Source organism: Triticum aestivum, chromosome 2B (assembly GCF_018294505.1).
Source record: "Triticum aestivum cultivar Chinese Spring chromosome 2B, IWGSC CS RefSeq v2.1, whole genome shotgun sequence".
In the NCBI taxonomy this organism is placed as follows: Eukaryota; Viridiplantae; Streptophyta; class Magnoliopsida; order Poales; family Poaceae; genus Triticum; species Triticum aestivum.
The window spans coordinates 325,110,330-325,128,785 of record NC_057798.1 but is presented as its reverse complement, the minus strand read 5'-3'; the positions used below and the strand labels follow the sequence as shown (position 1 = coordinate 325,128,785).

Here is an 18,456-nt window from a genome sequence, read left to right as displayed (position 1 = left end):
GTTTGTGCTATATCTCTCCTTAATCTTTTCAAGAAGAATAAGTGGTATGCCAAATCCGCGATTGTCATCAATTGAAGTTGACGAAGGATAAACATACATTAAATCTTATTCTTGTTCCCTTGAGGCAATTTCAATTCCTTCTTCTGGAGTTTGTTCTTGATGAATAAACTCTCGGTTCAAAGTGCTCCATCTTTCTTTTTCTGGAGTTCCAAGCTATATCAATTATCTTTTCACGAAGCTCTATCTAAACCTTGCCAGGTTTTTCTTGTTATTTTCAACCTTCACTTCCTACTCTTTCTTTCTTACCGAAGTTCTTCCTGGAGGTTCATCAAAGATTTCTTTCATTCTTGAAGTGTTCGTCAGGATTCTTGTTGGAGGAGCTCAAGTATTCTTCTTGCATTTCGAAGTGCAATTCTTTCTACCTTTTCTTTTGAGCTGGAGTATGTCAGTCTTGACAATTTCCTACATGTTTCATGATTCACTAGTTGTTAAGAATGAGATATTTAAACCCATCATATTCTCTTCATTCAGGAGATCATTTGCAACCGATCAATATCTTTACTGGAGTTGTCTTTGGTTATATTTCTCCTAAAGCCTTCCCTAAGGATTGTTGCTATTATGGTGCTTATCAATGATCCAAGTTATCTCTTTATCATCTTGGTGGAAGAAGTTTCTCATCTCTTTGGTGTTCTCAATCAAATTAATTGATTCCGTTAGTGGCAGGTTGAACCTCAAAATTTTGAGATGTTTTCCATAAGCCCACACAAGCTTATCCATTTCGTTGTTGATTTTCCAACAACTATGTTCAATCCTTCTAATGGTCTAGCTGCTATTCTTCCGTTCCAGAGGCATTGTGTTGTTGCTCTCGTCAACTATCATCTCATCTTGTTAAGTTCATGTTCCATTCCTTCTAGTTTCAGTCGGAGTGCTGCCGAATTCTCCTTCCCTAGTTCCTCTTGTGTAACAGAGTGTTCTCAATTTCGTTCTTCTCCGCTGTACCCTTTCATTTAAAGTTTTGCAATCTATAAGGTTCTTTGGTTTCACTCGTTTGTCGAAGAAGCAACTTAGTATTACCTATTCTCTCCATTTTTCATCCTATATCTTAGGGCGAGATCTCTTGTAAGTGGGGGAGTGTTGTGACACCTCGAGACCGACATTGCAGATGTCCTTCAGTTATTTCGTGGTTACAGTGTGTTTTATTTGCTTGTTGCATTGCATCATGTCATCATGTATCTTAATTTTTGCAACCAAATGTTTTCTCAAATAAATAAACTGTATGGATTTTCGATACATTTAAATCGAGGGGAATTCACATGGTGATTTCTCTTTATAACATATGAAAAGTCTCTCAATATTATTAGAGAGCTATAGTAAAGTATTCCATTAATTTGGAATTGACCATAACAAACTTGCAAATAAATACCAATGCCTTTGTTATCTCAATTCTTGGTCTCCAACTTTGCCAATATTTTTTTATCCTTCCCTAAGCTCCACCTAAATTCTCTACATTTTTGGAACCTCCTCGCACCTAATTCCTATTCGAACCCATTTGAATTAAGTTCAAGTGAGTTTGGATTTAAACTTTTGACCAGGTCCACTTTCATTTTTCTGGGATCAGACTCATTATTGTGAGTCCAGGAAAATTAACCGCATGCCCAAATTCTTCCTCTAACCTTCTCTTCTCTCCTTTCCTTTCTTCAGTTCTCTGTTGATGAAAAGTGAAGGGAGGGAGAGAGAGCGTGCGCCCAACGGCCTCTTGGGCCTGACCAACCATGCCGACCGACCTCCTATAGCCCAGCCACCCACCTATTTCTAAGAGAGAATTCCTTATTTGGCCCTTCCTTAAATTTTGGTTCCCTTTTTGGCCCTGAAAATTTATTTTTTCCTTCTTTGACACCATAACTTTATTTTCTTCCTTCCACGACACTTCCGTCGTTCTTTGCCGTTAACACCGTCAACTATGACAGGAAAGGTCGTATTTACCCCTGGTTTATAGCACGCTAAAAAAAAGAAAAACGAACCCTCCCTTCTGCCCCCGATTCCCCCATCTCCCCTCGATTCCCCTTCTCCTCCCGAGACCTAAACCTAGCGCGACACCCCGCGGCGGCGCGGGCGAGGCACCCAGCGGCGACGCATGGAGGTGGGTGAGGTGGATGAGGGCCATGGGCGAGGCGGCCATGGTGGGGAGGCGGGGGGCGGCCAACCCGAGGAGGACGGGCGAGGCGGCCATGGTGGGGAGGCGGGGGGTGGCCAACCCAAGGAGGACGGGCGAGGCGGCCATGGTGGGGAGGCGGGGGGCGGCCAAACTGTTGACGACGGGCTAAGCGGCCATGGTGGGGAGGCGAAGGGCGGCCATGGTGGGGAGGCCGGCTGTGCGGTGGTCTCAGCCTTGCGTGGTAAAGGCGCAGCACCGGAGCAAGGCCAAGTATCACCGAAGGATGCGGCTACATCGGCTTCTCTAGATGGGTGAGTGATCTCTTCTTTAAATTTGACAAATTACTTAGAGATGGCCTTGAAGATTACTTAGAGATGGATCCCAAATGCAACATATTTGCTGCACCTCTCTTCTAGATTTGTCGAAATGCAACAGATTACTTAGGAGTTTCATTTAGAGATGGATATTTGCTGCAAAATCTGAATTTAGAGATGGATCCCAAATGCAACTAATGATTAAGTTTATTTGGTTTTTACAGGATGGATCAAAATTCAACTTATGTGCTGAAAATCAGTTTGCTTGGCAACCCAAAAAAGGCTAGAAAGTATATCAAATGCTTCTGTTTTGATAAGGTTATTGATTCCTACTTAACAAATTATAAGGACTTTGTTGAATCAATCGTAGAGCAGTACTCGCCTCGTTATTTGGAAGTTGCACATGTTCAGTACTATGATGATTTTCTTAAAATCTACCCTGAAGTAACATCTGACCAAGAATTGATGTTGATGTTTGAGAAACACTCTAAGACAAAGGTTGTGCACATGTTTGTTGCATATTGTGATCCATCGGAACCATATGAGCCTATAACGGAGTGGCATAGTGATGCGCATAGCCAACCTAACAACATAGAACAAGATGATGATGATTATCTTCGCAACCCAGTACCTGAGAATGAGCATGTTGGTGTTGATGAGGAAAATATTTATTTAGAGGATGAACCTGTACCTCTTATCATGGTTCCTTGTTCCAATAAAGAAAAGGACAAAGACTATGTGCCTGATCATGAGAGCGAGGCTGAGAGCGAGTTTGAGAGCGAGGATGGGAGTGCGGATGGGAGCATGTCAGAGGTTGAAGTAGAGGAAGATGAGGAATATCACGAGGCAGATCATGCACCACACATTGAATATAATAAATTAGATCCTCCAATGAACGAAGGAAGAAAATATCCCAATATGGCAGAGTTTAAATTGGCGCTTTCTCAACATGCAATCAAACATGAATTTGAGTTCGACACCGAAAAGAGTGCACCACATAGGTTTAGAGCTTATTGTTCAAGAAGGGATGAAGATAAGGGTCCATGGAGGATATATGATTCTACAATGGAAGATGAGTGCATAGTAATGGTAATTTTCTAACTTTACTCATGTGTGCTTAATTTGTGGTCATGGTCTTTACTCTAGTACTAATTTTCTATGTTCATCTTTTGTAGGTGAGAAAGAACCCTTGTGGTCATGATTGCTCTAGTACAAAAAGAAAAAAGAAGTTGAAGAATGCAAACAAGCGGTGGATATGTGAGCACGTGAAGGACTGGCTAATTGAGGATGCAACTCTGTCGGTGTACTAGAGTAGGGGTACCCTAGTATCCCGAACTTGTGCACGGGCAGTTGCAGCACACCGCGGCAAGGCTTGCCGGGCGACTGCCAAGGTCCTCCGTGGTTCATTTGGAGCCATTCAAGAACAAAGTATTCAAGCCAAGGAGACAAGGCCCCGGCAAGAGGAGCTTGCCGGGAAGGCCAACCAAGGCATCTAAAGGAACTTGCCGCGACGCGCCACGCGTCCCGGCGAGGCCCGGTGAGCGACAAGCTTCCGGACGCGACAAGACAACAACCGTGGCAAGGCGCTTGCCGCGGCAAGCTACCACTCTGTACCCGCGCTCCAGCACATCCACCAACGTGTCGCCCTGGGGTCTTTCCAGGCGCACATGGCGAGAGTCTGTGCAGCCAGCGGTGCGAGGTGGCAAGCGATGCTGACGAGATTGACATCGTGGCGAACGGTGGCGTCCCTGACGGTCCTTTTCTGCACTATTTGGGTGACACAGACGGGCATTTAATGCCTTTGTCCCCTGCCGTCAGGGTTAGGTATGATACACTGTACAGGTGGTTGTACCAACCGCAACACTTTTCCATTTTTACCCTTGTCTGCGTTGCCACCTGTCGATGACCCCTTGAGCATATAAAAGGAGGCCCATGCGCAACGTAGAGGGGGTTCGGTTCGAAACCAGAAAAACACTCACGCTCGGTCTCGTTAGCAGCTCGTGTGTACTGTAGCACTCAGCACCCCCGAGCAAGAACTCATTACAATCAGACAAGCAGCAGTAGGAGTATTATCTCTCTGGAGAGCTCGACGCTGGGTAAACTGCTCGTGTGCTTCGCCTCGATCCGCTCTTCGTGCGACCTCCGCCCCCCGCCAAACCGAAAGGGGCTCGGTCCGCCGGTCCCATAGGTGTTCATGGATCAGCTTCCCCGACATCTTTGGCGCGCCAGGTAGGGGGCGTCGAGGTTGTGTGAACCTGATCCAGCGTTCACACGAGCTAGATCTTCATCTACTTCATCGACATGCCACCAAAGAAGAAGACTTCGGCGGCAGCTATTCCGTCCACGTCGATCCCACCACCACCGGAGCAAACGAGTGGTGGGGTAGACGCTGCCGGAAGAACGGACATCGACGAGGGAGCTCACGGTGCTGCCAGGTCCAAGGACAAGGCTGCGCAGACCTCGGCGTCCGTACATGCACCGCGCCCGTCTCAAGAGGCGCAGGATCGACAGCGTCATGGTATTCGCAGTACCATACGCTTGTTGGACCAAGATCGAGCTGGTGGATCTCGGGCGCTCAAGACCAGCATGCACGCCGACGTGCTGGCACGAGCGAGACACGGTCGCCTGGACGGGATACTGCTCCTTCTAACATAGTTAAAAGTCCGAGCATATCCCGCTCCTCGCATCGTTCGCCGCTGCCACCCACCACTCCAGCAGAAGCTTTGGCACGAGCTCAACTACTCCTGGATTACCCTCCATCCGAAGACAAGATCGACGGATGGAGGGCCACCATTCAGAGTCTCATCGGCTTCGCCAACGGCGACACTCCGCGGCAGCAGAATTCATCGCTGCCGCGGCAGGACCGCCAGGCACGAGCCGATGGCGACGAAACTGGTGGGGGTGCAACCACCATGCGCTCTCCACCCCGAAGGCCAAGATCGCCGACTCGCCGGATCCACCTCGACAGCGACTCCACCACATCATCAGATCCACGAGCTCGTCGCGATCAGCGCCAAGTTCTTCACGAACGACAACAAGAAGATGCTCGTACTCGCATCGAGCGCCGAAGAGAAGTGCCGGCGTCAATCCGACCAGCGCGCTGGGCCTTTTGTCGACATGCATGCGCCAGGGGAACCAGGCGACTTGTCGTACGTGGTAGGTTGCCCTGCATTCACTCGTGAGCTGCGGCAAGTCCAATGGCCCAGCATGAAGAATTTCAAGCCAGATGTACCAGAGAAGTACGACGGCAAGTCGCATCCGTCGGAGTTCCTCAGCATCTACACCATCGCGGTGCAAGCTGCCGGTGGGCGGGACGACAAGATCCTGGCCAACTACTTCCCGCTGGTGCTCAAACCCAATGTCAGATCCTGGCTCATGCACTTGCCGGACAACTCCATATCCTCCTGGGCAGACCTATGCCATCAGTTTGTCGGCGCCTTTACAGGCGGCCACAAGCCTCATGTCCAAGAGAGCGACCTTCATCTGCTCGCCCAGAAGGAAGGAGAGCCCCTGCGCAAATACATTCAGAGATTCAGTCGTGTACAGCACAACATCCCAGATGTCCACCCTGCCGCGGTAATCAGCGCGTTCCATCAGAACGTGCGAAACCGAAGGATGCGGGAGGAGATGGCGATGTGCAAGATCAGAGACGTCAGTGAGCTATATGCCGTGGCCGACAAGTGTGCACGTGCTGAGGAAGGGAGGAAACTCCCCGGAGAGAATACAGGAGCAGGAGGATCTGATAGTGAGGAGACTACCCCGGCAAAGAAAAACCGGCGGCAGAACAACAGGAAAAAGAAAGGCAAAGATGTGCTAGTCGTTGAGCAGTCCGGCAACGGAGGTGGCGCCAAGAAAGCCAAAGCTGGTAGCCCCGGTGAGGAGGCTGTGGCGGCCGCCGACAAGCAGGACGGCACCAACAAGCAGTACTGTAAGATCCACCGCACCAAGGGCCATGACCTCCAGAGCTGCAAGAAGGTCGAGCAGCTTGTCGAGCAGCAAAAGGCTGAATACGAGCGACGTGACAAGGAGAAAGCCCAGGAAGGTGCTGGAGGAGCCGGCAAGAAATGTCCCGGCCGAGGAGGACGCCGCGGCAAGGCCAAGCAGCGGCAAGGAGACAGGCCTCCCCGCGTCCGCGACAAGGATGAAGATGACGACGACGATGAAGATATGGATGATGACGAGACCGATGAGCAGGAGTTCCAGAAAGCCATAGAGGTCTTGTGCGTTGAAGGCGGTGCTTCTCTGCATACTTCACACCGCCAGCTCAAGCAGTGGGTGCGGGAAGTTAATGCAGCAGAACCACCCGTCGAGTCACGCAAACCTCTGAAATGGTCCAGCACGCCTATCGTCTTTGATATTGAGGACCACCCTGATCGCATAACTGCGGTCGGGTGCTTGCCGATGTTGGTTTCACCAACTATCCGCAACCTCAAGGTCACTAAGATGCTAGTTGACGGCGGGGCCAACTTGAACCTGATCTCCTCCGCGGTACTCCGGAAACTCTAGATCCTTGATGGCGAGCTCGAAGAGACCGGCACGTTCCAAGGAATCAATCCGGGAAGGAGCAAGCCGAAGGGAAAGATTACGTTGCCGGTGACGTTTGGCAGTGAGTTGAACTTCAGGACTGAGAGGGTCACTTTTGACATTGCTGACTTTCCATTTCCTTACAATGGGATACTCGGCCGTCCAGCACTCGCCAAATTCATGGCAGCCTCTCACTATGCATACAACATGCTGAAGATGCCAGGCCCGATAAGTGTCATCTCTGTCCCTGGCGACAAGAAGGATGCTCTTATCTGCGCCGACAAGATCTACCGGGAAGCAGCAGCCACAATGGATCGCAAGTCACTTGCCGTTGAAGCTCCCGGGGCGAAGAAGAAGACCAAGTCCGGCAAGAGTTCTGATGCCCACTCCGGCAAGCGCACCTCTTCGGAGTGCTGCGCTACCGTCGAGGACGCACCATCGAGCTCCACCGGCAAGTGTAAGAAAACAATGGTAGCTCCACCTGAGACCAAGAAGGTGTCCGCCAAGGAGGATCGCACTGGTGGTACCTTCACCATCAGTGCCACTCTCGACCCTAAATAGGAAAGCGCGCTCGTTGCTTTCCTGCGGGCGAACGTCGACGTATTTGCATGGCAACCGCCTGACATCCCCGGTGTTCCCAGGAAAGTAATCGAGCACCATCTTGCCGTCTGTCCTCATGCGCGGCCCGACAAGCAGAAAGTCAGGAAACAGGTAGTGGAGCGCCAAGAATTCATCCCAGAAGAAATCAAGAAATTGGAAGCAGCAGGCCTCGTCAGGGGAGTGCTCCATCCTACGTGGTTGGCCAACCCTATAGTTGCGCGCAAGGCAAACGGGAAATGGAGGCTTTGTATCGACTTTACCGATGTCAATAAAGCTTGTCCCAAAGACCCATTTCCCTTGCCGCGCATCGACCAGATTGTTGACTCCACGGCCGGATGTGACTTGCTTTCATTTATTGATGCATACTCAGGATACCATCAGATCTTCATGGCAGAAGACGATGAAGAGAAGACCGCATTCATCACCCCATGTGGCACATACTGCTTCGTACGGATGCCTTTCGGTTTAAAGAATGCTGGTTCAACATTTGCAAGGGTAGTCCATGACGCTTTTGAACCGCAAATACACAGAAATGTGCAAGCCTACATGGATGACATAGTGGTCAAGAGCAAGGACAAGGCGATTCTGATTCAAGATTTAGACGAAACCTTTGCAAATCTGCGCAAGATCAACCTCAAACTTAACCCCGAGAAGTGTGTGTTTGGAGTCCCCTCCGGCAAGCTTCTCGGGTTCTTCATGTCTCAGCAGGGAATTGAAGCCAATCCCGACAAGATCAAGGCCATTGAGCAGATTGAAGCACCAAAGCGCGTCAAGGATGTACGAAGACTTGCCGGTTGCGTAGCTGCTCTCAGCAGGTTTATCTCTAGGTCTGCTGAGCGCGCCCTGCCGTTTTTCAAAATATTGAAAAAGGCAGGTCCAATGAAATGGACTCCGGAGGCGGAGGCTGCGCTGCAGGACTTAAAGAGATACCTGTCCTCCACTCCAACACTTGTCGCACCTAAGCCACAAGAGAAGTTGCTGCTGTATATAGCGGCAACCAATCAAGTGGTTAGTGCTGCATTAGTAGCGGAGAGGGAGGCGGATGATGAGCCAGCAACCACGACAGATGCATCCAGCGACAAGCAGGGGACTTCACCGGCAAGCTCTGGTCCCGACAAAGATGGATCTACGCAGGAGCGTGAGAAGATGCAGAAAAGGATGGTGCAGCGCCCAGTTTACTTTGTCAGTTCCCTTCTGCAGGGGGCTAGGTCAAGGTACTCTGGTGTGCAGAAATTGCTTTTCGGCGTTCTCATGGCCTCGAGAAAGCTGCGCCATTACTTCCAAGCACATGAGATCACAGTCGTCACTCGTTTTCCGCTGAAGAGGATATTGCAAAATCCAGAAGCGAGAGGCAGGATTGTCGAGTGGGCACTGGAACTGTCAAGCTTTGGCCTCAAGTTTGAGAGCACTTCAACTATCCAAAGCAGAGCATTGGCAGAGTTCATAGCAGAATGGACGCCAACACAAGATGAAGAAATTCCAGAAACGAGCATCCCCGTCAAGGAAGCAAGCAAAGAGTGGCTGATGTACTTTGATGGTGCCTTCTCGCTGCAAGGCGCCGGTGCGGGCGTGCTACTTGTTGCACCCACCGGAGAGCACGTCAAGTACGTAGTCCAGATGCACTTTCCCAAGGAGCAAGCAACGAACAATACTGCAGAGTATGAAGGTTTGCTTGCCGATCTCAGGATCGCAGCAGACCTTGGGATCAAGAAGCTCATTGTCAGGGGTGACTCACAGCTTGTCGTCCGCCAAGTGAACAAGAATTATCAGAGTCCGTTGATGGAAGCCTACGTTGATGAAGTGAGAAAGCTAGAAGAGCACTTTGACGTCCTACAGATGGAACATGTTCCAAGAGCTCAGAACGACATTGTCGATGGCCTGTCAAAGTGCACCGCACTGAAGTTACCTGTGGAACCAGGGATCTTTGTGCTCAAGCTGACTCAACCGTCTGTAACGCCATCAATTGGACAGAGCAAGAAGAGGAAGTTGATTTCTGGTGACTATTTTCCGGCAGAGCTCCCCGAAGCCACCGTCAAGAAGGTCCTCAAGATCAACACCAAAGGTGCTGAGGAGCAGTCTGCTCCAGCAAGCCTTAGGGTTTGTTCCGTTGAAGCAGACGCTCCCGACAAGTTTTGCTCCGGCAAGCTTGCCGGGGAACGTCAAGCTCCGGCTGAGCCGCAGGTTCTCGCCGTAGAAGCGGATGTTCCCGCAGCAGCAGATGTGCCTTTAGTCCTTATTGTCGAGCCGCAAGCTCCAGCATGGGCACAGCGGATTGTCCGTTTCCTTCAGACAAGAGAACTTCCCGAAGAGCAAGAAGAAGCGGAAAGAGTAGCCCGGCAGTCAAGTATGTACCAGTTTGTCAACGACACACTATACAGAAGAAGACTCAACGGCGTGAAATTGAACTGTATTCACCGGGAGGACGGACAAAAGCTGTTGGCAGAGATACATGGAGGCATATGTGGTCACCACATTGGCACGAGAGCACTTGACGGCAAAGCGTTCTGGCAAGGTTTCTTTTGGCCGACAGCCCTCCAGGATGCAACTGCACAAGTAACGAAGTGTGAAGCGTGCCAGTTCCATTCCAAGCAGATACACCAGCCAGCTCAAGCTCTCCAGACGATCCCTTTATCCTGGCCATTTTTGGTCTGGGGGCTCGATATCCTCGTGTTGGGGAACGTAGCAGAAATTCAAAATTTTCCTACGTGTCACCAAGATCTATCTATGGAGAGACTAGCAACGAGGGGAAGGAGAGTGCATCTACATACCCTTGTAGATCGCTAAGCGGAAGCGTTCAAGTGAACGGGGTTGATGGAGTCGTACTCGTCGTGATTCAGATCACCGATGATCCTAGTGCCGAACGGACGGCTCCTCCGCGTTCAACACACGTACAGCTCGACAATGTCTCCCACGCCTTGATCCAGCAAGGAGAGAGGGAGAGGTTGAGGAAGACTCCATCCAGCAGCAGCACAACGGCGTGGTGGTGATGGAGGAGCGTGGCAATCCTGCAGGGCTTCGCCAAGCACCTACGGGAGAGGAGGAGTTGTCACGGGAGGGAGGGAGGCGCCAAGGGCTCAGGTATGGATGCCCTCCCTCCCCTCCACTATATATAGGGGCAGGGGAGAGGGGGGAGGCGCAGCCTTGCCCCTTCCTCCAAGGAAGGGGTGCGGCTAAGAGGGGGGGAGGAGTCCATCCTCCCCAAGGCACCTCGGAGGTGCCTTCCCCCTTTAGGACTCTCCCCTTTTTCCTATATCTTGGCGCATGGGCCTCTAGGGGCTGGTGCCCTTGGCCCATGTAGGCCAAGGCGCACCCCCTACAGCCCATGTGGCCCCTGGGGCAGGTGGCCCCACCCGGTGGGCCCCCGGGACCCTTCCGGTGGTCCCGGTACAATACCGATGACCCCGAAACTTGTCCCGATGGCCGAAACAGGACTTCCTATATATAAATCTTTACCTCCGGACCATTCCGGAACTCCTCGTGACGTCCGGGATCTCATCCGGGACTCCGAACAACATTCGGTAACCACATACAAACTTCCTTTATAACCCTAGCGTCATCGAACCTTAAGTGTGTAGACCCTACGGGTTCGGGAGACATGTAGTCATGACCGAGATGTTCTCCGGTCAATAACCAACAGCGGGATCTGGATACCCATGTTGGCTCCCACATGTTCCACGATGATATCATCGGATGAACCACGATGTCAAGGACTCAATCAATCCCGTATACAATTCCCTTTGTCTAGCGGTATGGTACTTGCCCGAGATTCGATCGTCGGTATACCGATACCTTGTTCAATCTCGTTACCGGCAAGTCTCTTTACTCATTCCATAACACATCATCCCGTGATCAACCCCTTGGTCACATTGTGCACATTATGATGATGTCCTACCGAGTGGGCCCAGAGATACCTCTCCGTTTACACGGAGTGACAAAATCCCAATCTCGATTCGTGCCAACCCAACAGACACTTTCAGAGATACCCGTAGTGTACCTTTATAGCCACCCAGTTACGTTGTGACGTTTGGCACACCCAAAGCACTCCTACGGTATCCGGGAGTTGCACAATCTCATGGTCTAAGGAAATGATACTTGACATTAGAAAAGCTTTAGCATACGAACTACATGATCTTGTGCTAGGCTTAGGATTGGGTCTTGTCCATCACATCATTCTCCTAATGATGTGATCCCGTTATCAACGACATCCAATGTCCATGGTCAGGAAACCGTAACCATCTATTGATTAACGAGCTAGTCAACTAGAGGCTTACTAGGGACATGGTGTTGTCTATGTATCCACACATGTATCTGAGTTTCCTATCAATACAATTCTAGCATGGATAATAAACGATTATCATGAACAAGGAAATATAATAATAATCAATTTATTATTGCCTCTAGGGCATATTTCCAACACCTCGGCCCTTTTCCCCGAGCTGTCGGGGGCTTTGAGTACTTGTACGTTGCAATCGACAAGTTCACAAAGTGGCCGGAAGTGGAACTAGTGAGGAAGGTTACAACTCAGTCAGCAGTCAAGTTCTTCAGGTCGATTGTTTGCCGTTTCGGGATCCCTAACAGGATCATCACCGACAACGGCACACAATTGACGAGCCGCACCTTCTTGCAGTACATCCAAGATCTTGGCGCCAAGGTCTGCTTCGCTTCTGTTGCTCATCCGAGAAGCAACGGTCAAGCGGAGAGGGCAAATGCTGAAGTGTTGCACGGGCTCAAGACCAGGACTTTCGACAGGCTGCGCAAGTGCGGAAGGAACTGGATTGAGGAGCTGCCGGTGGTTCTTTGGTCGATCAGAACGACGCCAAATCGAGCCACTGGCCAAACACCTTTCGCTCTAGTCTATGGAGCAGAGGCAGTTCTCCCCATGAAACTCGTATACGGATCACCTCGAGTGCTCGCTTATGATGAGCTTGAGCAAGAGCAGCTGCGACAAGATGACGTGCTGCTCCTTGAGGAGGACCGTCTTCAGGCTGCTGTACGAGCTGCTCGATACCAGCAAGCTTTGCGCCGCTACCATAGCCACAAAGTTAATGCCAGAAGTTTCGAGGAAGGCGACCTTGTTCTTCGGCGCGTTCAGTCCGCCAAGAATTCCAACAAGTTGACGCCGAAGTGGGAAGGCCCTTACCGGGTGAAACGAGTCACTAGGCCTGGCGCTGTCCGCCTTGAGACTGAAGATGGCATTCTGGTGAGCAACTCCTGGAACATTGAGCATCTTCGTAAGTTTTACCCGTAGGGCGCGGTTGCCGGAATCTTTTCCGGCAACCACCTTTTGTACAAGTCCCGGTGTTGCATGTAATCCTTTGTACAAAGCCGGGCGCAGACCCCGTGCATAAGTAAAGCTCATGTGCTCCGCACATCTTGTCAATATCATGCTGTCTACTTTATTGTTGCATGCGTTATCTGACACTTTGTGCAGCGCCAACCCCCGGTAAGCAATAACGAGCCGTAAGGCTCCATATCTTTATTTTCTCTTCTTTCTTTTTCTCAAAAAGGAAAGGAAGGTTCCCTCGCACACAAGTTTGTCGGGGGGAAAGGGGAAGATAATGGTGTGGACTAGGCATCGTTCAAGGAAGTTTTCACCTTACCGGAAAGCAAAAGACAAAAAAGCTAAGTTGCCAAAGTTTGAGCAATCAATTTTAAATTTTTAAGTTATCTTCCTCGAACGACCGTACTTTGTATGGAAAACCTGTGCGCGGAGGAACCAACTCATAGCTAGTTGCTCCCTTACTTTGTTTCGAGTCCGCTCAACAACTTAAGTGAGCTGCGACTAGCTGCGACAAGGTTTCTTGTCGGTAGCGGCACCGCCAGCAGGCTGCTGATGTCCCGCACTCAGCGCTCGCGGCTAAGGTGCCTGCGCCGACAAGTTCCCTAAAAGCATAGGGCAAAAACATACAAAGGAAGGAATCAAGTAAAGGAAATAACACAGCAATCTCTACCCAAAATAGAGTTATATTACAAGATAGCTTGTCGCAGCTCTAACAGATTGTTCTCATGACATGACCGACAGCGACAAAGAAAAAGAGAAAACAGGCGGCCTAATCTACGCGATAGCCCTCAACCCTCTTGATCTCGCTCACCTTGTCCACAATGGGTGCGACAAGGGCCTTGAGCGCTTCCAGATCAGCATCCGGCGGCAGGGACCTGAGGACGTTGGTGAGGTTGAGGCCTGGGTTGTGGCAGGCCACCTTCACCAGCACCTTTTGAAGAACTCCCATGCAGATCTTGCACGACTCGTCGGCCAGCTGCTTTGGGATCTTCTCCCAGAGTCGCTGGAGGGCCGTCGCCACGCCTTTGAAGAACAAGCTGAGCTTGGCGCTGGGTTGGAGGTGCTCGTCGGAAGAATACCCGAGGTCCTCCATCCCCAGCTGCGCCAGCTCCCCATCGATGGCGGCGGCAACATTCACGAGACCCTCGGTCTAGTGCGCCACAGTCTCCCTAAAAGCATTCTGGGCGGCAGCAGCACTCGCCAGCAGCGCCTCGTCGGCCTTGATCTTCTCCTTCAAGGCCACCTCTTGCTCCCTGGCGCCGTCCAGCGTCTTGGTCAAAGTAGCCAGCTTCAACTCAAGATCGGCGTTGCAGTCCTTGGCAGCGCTAAGCTCTTTGCTCCTCTCAGCGAGACGACCCTGCAGCTCGCCATGAGCGGCGGCGTCCTTCTCGTGCTCACGCTTGAGCGCAGCAAGCTCCTCGCCGCTCACCTTGAGATCGGCCTCCAGCTGCGCCATCTTCGTCTCCAGTTCCTTCTTGGCGGCCTCGGCAGCTGCGGCAACATCCTTTGCTTCCTTGAGAGCCTCGCCAATTGCTTGCTCGCGCGCGGCAAGCTCCTCCTCGTGGCTGTCAAGGTTGACCTTGCGCTGCGCCAACTCACCTTCCTGCGCAGACAGCTTCTCAGCAGCGAGCCGCTGTTGCTCTTCAACTTCAGCCTTCACGAGGAGGAAAGCTTTCCGCTCCTCGGCAACCTGCTCCCGCTCCTCTGCCAGGGATCGGAGAGTTTCCTGCCTGAGACCCCGGAGCTCCTCAGCGCGCTTCTCAATGTCCACTCCCGCCCTCGCGACAAGCGCTTCTCAGGATTCCATCTTAGCTTGTCGGGCGCGGTACAGCGACAACAGCTTCCGAAGCAGCCGCTCCTCCTCAGGCTCATCGCTGCTGCTTCTTGGCACGTCGACCAGCGTCAGCCCAGCGGAGGCGAGCACCTCTCCATCCAAAATCTCTCCTTCGACCGGTGCCCTGGAGCTTGACGCCCAGGGGAGCTTGATGAAGATGCCGTCGCCGGCCTTCAAATAGGCGCCGGGCTGGGGCTCTTCGGAGCCTGGCGCTGTAGCAGCGGTGGAGGGATCGGCGGTCGGCGCAGCGCCTGGCGCTCCTGCGGCCTCGGGGCCGTTAGTGCGATCGCCGGATCCCTCGCCAGCTTCTGCGGCGGCAGCTTTGGCGGCCTCTTCACCGGCGGGATCATCAGCGTCGGCTTCTCCTTCGGTGGCAACGGCGTCGTCGGTGTTGCTGCGCGCGTTCTCCTCGCCGGCGACCTCGGTTTCCATCGGATCCGTAGCAGATGGATCTGACGACCGAAGAGGGGAGAAAAGTCAAACAAATATCAAAAAAGAAAATCAGAAGAAGAAGAACCCAAGGGAAGTTTTCAAGCAAGAGGATTACCTATGCTAGGATCTGCGGTCATGGTCTCAACCATCAGGGGGTCGCCAGAACTGTCCCTTGCCGGAGAGTTCTCCCTTGCCGGAGAACGCTCCCTTGCCGGGGAATTCTCCCTTGGCGGTGTAGTCGAAGCAGATGGTACTTCGGGAACGGCTTCCGGGCTCTCCTGGTGAGGCTGCTCTGCTCTTGCACAAACCAACAGTCAGATATCAGCAAAGAAAGATCACCCATGCGCGCCTGACAGCAGGAAGTAAACCATATACTTACGCTGGGGGCTGCTTTGGGGAAAAGTTGCCGGGTCTGGCAAGACGGTCTCGGACACGCCCTCTGCTGTCGCGGTGGGTTCGTCCTCGATGACAATCACCGGGACCTTGGCTCTCTTCGCCACTCTCTGGGCCAGAGTCCTGAAAAGGAATGGGTTCGGAGTAAAGCAAATCAGATACAAGACAAAACAGCAAGAATTGAAGAACTACAAGCACGGCAAAGAATCTTACTCTTCTTATTCCTCGTCGGAGCTGAGCGTGGAGAGATTGAAGTCCGGCTCGCCTCCGGTGCGACGAGGTGGAGGAGTAGTTTCCCTTGTCCGCTTGGCAGGAGCAGTAGTGGTGGGCCGGGAAGACCCCGCTCCAGTTGCCGCAGCGGCGTGAGGCGCTCCCGCGGCAACAGTGCTTGCCGCGGTAGAGCGTGTCGCGCGGCACGGCGGCTGTTGACTCGCCTCCCGCCCCGCTACGTCCACGGCCTTGCGGAGACGCCTTCTTGGTGGAGCTGGGGGCTCCGCTTGCGGCAAGCTGTCTGAAGGTTCGGGTCCGACAAGCTCTCCCTCGCCGGGCTCGCTCGACTCATCTTCGGGCCCGACAAGCTCTCCCTCGCCGGCAAACTCCTCGCGCTCGGCAAGGCTTGCCGCCTCTGCTGCCTCTGCCTCCTCCATGGTGAATCCAAACTCACCCGCGGCAGCGGCTGCCGCCGCCTCTTCCAGCCTAGTGGCGATGTGCTGCATCTCCGCGTCGGTGGTGTCGCGAGTAAGGCTCTTCTGCTCGTTGGAGCAGACCGGCACTTCAACCAAGCCGTCAAAGAACTCCTGCACAACGGCGTCTGCCGGCTCTTGCCAAGTTGGGACAATTCCATGCGAGTCGCACAGCGGCATCATTGCACGGATGCGGTCGAGCGAGGAGTTGTTGCACAACGAAACGACACCCCTCGGCAACATGAATGGATGTTGAGGATCGCGCTTGAACAGTTCCAGGAGCATCGCGTCCAGCTCCAGGACAGTGAAGTTGAAGTTGAGGCCCGGGCGCAGCCTCATGATATCCGTCGAGTTCTGGAACTCCCAGGCGGGTCTCGCCCTCTCCTGCAGGGGGGCGATGCGGCGGCGAAGAAAATCTGCGCCAACGGCGCCTACGGTGAGCCCGGCAAGCCTGAGGCGAAGGATCCGGGTGACGGCAATCTTCAGCCTATCATCTTCTGGGGCCACGTTGCTCCAATCGTTGCCGCGCGCTATTGGGGCTTGTCGCAGGGCGGTAAACGGCTGCGGGTTCTCCTCGACAATCCAGCACCACTCTGCTCTCCATTCCTCCCACTTGCTGCGGAGCTCTCCCTCCAGATAAGCTTCCTTCTTGCCGACTCTCGAGATCCAGGCGATTCCGCTGGATAAAGGCTCTCCTCTCTCGACTCGGGGCATAAAGAAGTGGCGAAAAAGAGCTACGTTTGGATGGACTCCGACAAAGTTTTCGCAGAGATGTGCGAAAACTGCCATGGTCAGAACGGCGTTGGGGGTGAAGTCAAGGAGGCGGAACCCGTAGTTCATGATGTCACAGAAAAATTCAGAGAAGGGCGGGCAGAGCCCGCAGTAGAAGAACAACGCAAAGAAGGGGTATCCGTTCGGAGCCAGTTCCGAAGCAGCAACCAGGAGTACCTTCGTGCGCGGATGCGCTCGCGTCTCCGTCGACCAGAAGAGGTAGTAGTACTCCCTCAGCTCCTTCGCGGCAAGCTGAGGGGGGAAGATGGCCCTCTCCTTTCGCAGCGCCGTGAGCCGCTGCGCCTCGACCGATTTCACGTCCTTCCCCTTGTCGGCTTTCGGAGCCATGGGGGAGGTGGTGTGGGAGTTCGATGGCGTTGGTGGTGCTGGTGGCAATGGGGGGCGGCGCGCTGCTCTCTTTCGGCTTTGAGAAGAAGGGGGGAGCGGCGGAGATTTCCGAGATTGGAGTAGCAACCGGGGAGATGGGAGAACTGCCCCTGTTTCCCCTACTTATAAAGAGGGAGGGGGCGGACATTCCGCCTTTCCGAATAAAGAAACCACCCACGCTCTCTCCCACGACGCCGCATTCGACGCGTGCCGTTGGGGGAGGGCGCGGTGGATACGGCGTAACCCAGGCCGTGCATGCCCGTGCCCTGTTTTGGGCCTGGCCCAACAGCGCTCGGCACCGTGTGTGGCCCAGGCCCGGGGGCTCCTGTCGGTGTACTAGAGTAGGGGTACCCTAGTATCCCGAACTTGTGCACGGGCAGTTGCAGCACACCGCGGCAAGGCTTGCCGGGCGACCGCCAAGGTCCTCCATGGTTCCTTTGGAGCCATTCAAGAACAAAGTATTCAAGCCAAGGAGACAAGGCCCTGGCAATAGGAGCTTGCCGGGAAGGCCAACCAAGGCATCTAAAGAAACTTGCCGCAACGCACCACGCGTCCCGGCGAGGCCCGGTGAGCGACAAGCTTCCGGAAGTGACAAGACAACAACCGCGGCAAGGCGCTTGCCGCGGCAAGCTACCACTCTGTACCCGCGCTCTAGCACATCCACCAACGTGTCGCCCTGGGGTCTTTCCAGGCGCGCGTGGCGAGATTCTGTGCAGCCAGCGGTGCGAGGTGGCAAGCGACGCTGACGAGATTGACATCGTGGCGAACGGTGGCGTCCCTGACGGTCCTTTTCTGCACTATTTGGGCGACACAGATGGGCATTTAATGCCTTTGTCCCCTGCCGTCAGGGTTAGGTATGATACACTGTACAGGTGGTTGTACAAACCACAACACTTTTCCATTTTTACCCTTGTCTGCATTGCCACCTGTCGGTGACCCCTTAAGCATATAAAAGGAGGCCCATGCGCAATGTAGAGGGGGTTCGGTTCGAAACCAGAAAAACACTCACGCTCGGTCTCGTTAGTAGCTCGTGTGTACTGTAGCACTCAACGCCCCCGAGCAAGAACTCAATACAATCATAC

At 52.9% G+C, this 18,456-nt stretch overlaps 1 protein-coding gene across 1 annotated transcript; it reads left to right on the top strand.

Annotated features, from left to right (window-relative positions):
- Positions 1 to 2,134: 2,134 nt before the first annotated feature.
- On the top strand, positions 2,135 to 3,779 carry LOC123039205 (uncharacterized). The gene is made up of 3 exons (XM_044462466.1): positions 2,135 to 2,466; positions 2,694 to 3,558; positions 3,645 to 3,779. The coding sequence occupies exons 1-3, from the start codon at positions 2,135 to 2,137 to the stop codon at positions 3,777 to 3,779; spliced, it is 1,332 nt and encodes a 443-aa protein (XP_044318401.1).
- Positions 3,780 to 18,456: the final 14,677 nt, after the last annotated feature.